This window comes from Kryptolebias marmoratus, linkage group LG3, assembly GCF_001649575.2.
Source record: "Kryptolebias marmoratus isolate JLee-2015 linkage group LG3, ASM164957v2, whole genome shotgun sequence".
Classification (NCBI taxonomy): domain Eukaryota; kingdom Metazoa; phylum Chordata; class Actinopteri; order Cyprinodontiformes; family Rivulidae; genus Kryptolebias; species Kryptolebias marmoratus.
The window spans coordinates 30,046,018-30,048,248 of NC_051432.1; the positions used below are offsets into that span (position 1 = coordinate 30,046,018).

The 2,231-nt window shown below is 54.1% G+C and overlaps 1 protein-coding gene across 3 annotated transcripts in view; it reads left to right on the forward strand.

Annotated features, from left to right (window-relative positions):
- mtif2 (mitochondrial translational initiation factor 2) overlaps window positions 1-2,231 on the forward strand; it is a 9,938-nt gene that overhangs the window by 4,056 nt on the left and 3,651 nt on the right. For all 3 annotated transcript variants that reach the window (XM_037974772.1, XM_037974770.1, XM_037974771.1), the window contains 6 exons: window positions 251-427; window positions 524-663; window positions 989-1,113; window positions 1,249-1,453; window positions 1,571-1,823; window positions 1,910-2,050. In XM_037974772.1, coding sequence (XP_037830700.1) covers window positions 251-427; window positions 524-663; window positions 989-1,113; window positions 1,249-1,453; window positions 1,571-1,823; window positions 1,910-2,050 — 1,041 coding nt within the window. The remainder of the gene's footprint in view (window positions 1-250; window positions 428-523; window positions 664-988; window positions 1,114-1,248; window positions 1,454-1,570; window positions 1,824-1,909; window positions 2,051-2,231) is intronic.

Consider the following 2,231-nt stretch of genomic DNA (forward strand, 5'->3'; position numbering starts at 1 on the left):
TACCAAAACGTCCCCGCTTCAGGGTTCATTTACCAAAACGTCCCCGCTTCAGGGTTCATTTACCAAAACGTCCCCGCTTCAGGGTTCATTCACCAAAACGTCCCCGCTTCAGGGTTCATGAACAACAAAAACTGAAAGACGACAGAAAAATGTCCTAATATTTTTAACTAAAAAGCATTTTTGCTGACGCTGTATGACATTCTGATTAAAAATAGTTCTGAAGTTCCTGGTGTTTTTATTTTTCTCTCAGTTCAGCTGCCTACAGGTGAGAAGATCACCTTTCTGGACACACCTGGCCACGCTGCCTTCTCCTCCATGAGAGCCCGTGGAGCCAGCGCCACCGACATCGTCATCCTGGTTGTGGCGGCTGACGATGGCGTCATGAACCAGACCGTCGAGTCCATCCAGCACGCCAAGAGAGCCAAAGGTAGGAGCTGGGCCTGGAAGACGGCTGCGGGTCGAAACCCCTCGGTTCTGATGATTTTCTGTTCTTTCATGTCCTGGTTCTGATGGGTCGGCCCAGTTCCGATCATTGTGGCAGTGAATAAATGCGACAAACCTCAGGCTGACCCTCAGAGGGTCAAACAGGAGCTGCTTGCCCACGACGTCGTCTGCGAGGATTTTGGAGGAGACGTCCAGGCCATCAGTGTCTCTGCTCTGAAGGTGACCCGGTACAGACAGAACCACGGGCCTGAGACAGAACCACTGACCTGAGACAGAACCACAGACCTGAGACAGAACCACAGACCTGAGACAGAACCACAGACCTGAGACAGAACCACTGACCTGAGACAGAACCACAGGCGTGACGTGACCCGACGCTGACGGAACCACAGGCCCGACGGGGTCTGATACAAACAGAACCACAGGACTGAGACAACCCAGGACTAATAGAACCGTGGACTAATATAATTTTCCTTATGACAGCAGTCAGTCGATGAACCCTACAGGTCAGTGATGATGTAATCGATGATGTCACTGTTGCTAGGGCGACAACCTGATGGCTTTGGCTGAGGCCACTGTGGCACTGGCCGAGGTTCTGGAGCTGAAGGCGGACCCCACTGGTCCTGTGGAAGGGTTGGTCATCGAGAGCAGAACTGATAAAGGCAAAGGGTGAGTCCTTGATGGGTCTGAAAGAACCATCAGAAGGGGTTGTGTGATCTGGTTTCTGTAGAACCATGAGAACATGTTCTTATTGGGTCTGGTTCTGTAGACGGCTTCTGTCAACTGGTCCTGGTGTCTCCTCAGACCCGTAACGACAGCCATCATCCAACGAGGTGTTCTGAAGCGAGGCTGTGTTCTGGTTGCGGGAAAGTCCTGGGCTAAAGTCCGCTTCCTGTTTGATGAGAACGGGCGGGCAGTGAAGGAGGCGGAGCCAAGCGCCGCCGTCCAGGTGGTCGGCTGGAAAGAGCTGCCATCTGCCGGAGAGACCATCCTGGAGGTCGAATCCGAGGTGAGGTCTGATCCCAGACAAGACCCAGGCTCTTATTTGTGTTTTCCTGTTTAGGCTGAACTGTTTCCTGTTGGTGCTCTGTCACAATAAAAGCCTGTGGTGTCTGTGCTCCTGCAGCAGCGAGCGAGAGAGGTGGTGGAGTGGAGGAGTCACCAGGAGGAGCAGCAGAAGCTCCTGGAGGAGCAGCGCGCCATCGAGCTGAAACACAACCTGCACCTGGAGGAGTACCGACAGAAGAAGGCGGGGCTAACTCACCTGAGCTGGCGAAAAAGGAAGGCGGTTCTGTATCAGGCCCACAAGACCCAGCAAAGTATGAGAGTGCGTGAGAAGATGCAGAGCGAGCAGCTCGGCCTGCCAGTCATCATCAAAGGTACGTGCCCCTCGCCTCCATTAGACTCCGCCCACTGTGACATTGCCCACTGTGACATCACCCACTGAGCGTGCTCTGACCCGTAGGTGACGTGGACGGCTCGGTGGAGACGCTCCTGAACATCCTGGACACGTACGATGCGCAGCAGCAGTGCCAGCTGGAGGTGGTCCACTTCGGTATCGGAGACGTGTCCGAGAACGACGTCAACATGGCCGAAACGTTCGGAGGTACGAGCCGCGGGCAGGTTCTGGTGCAGCCCGAACAAACACAAAAACTGGGTTCTGTTAGTCCACAGTCCTTTTTAGAGTGGGAGGGGCAACATCTGAGCCACCTGACCCACCTGAGGCAGAATAAAGACTGATCTGGGTCTGGATATAGTTCTGGATCTGGGTCTGGATCTAGTTCTGG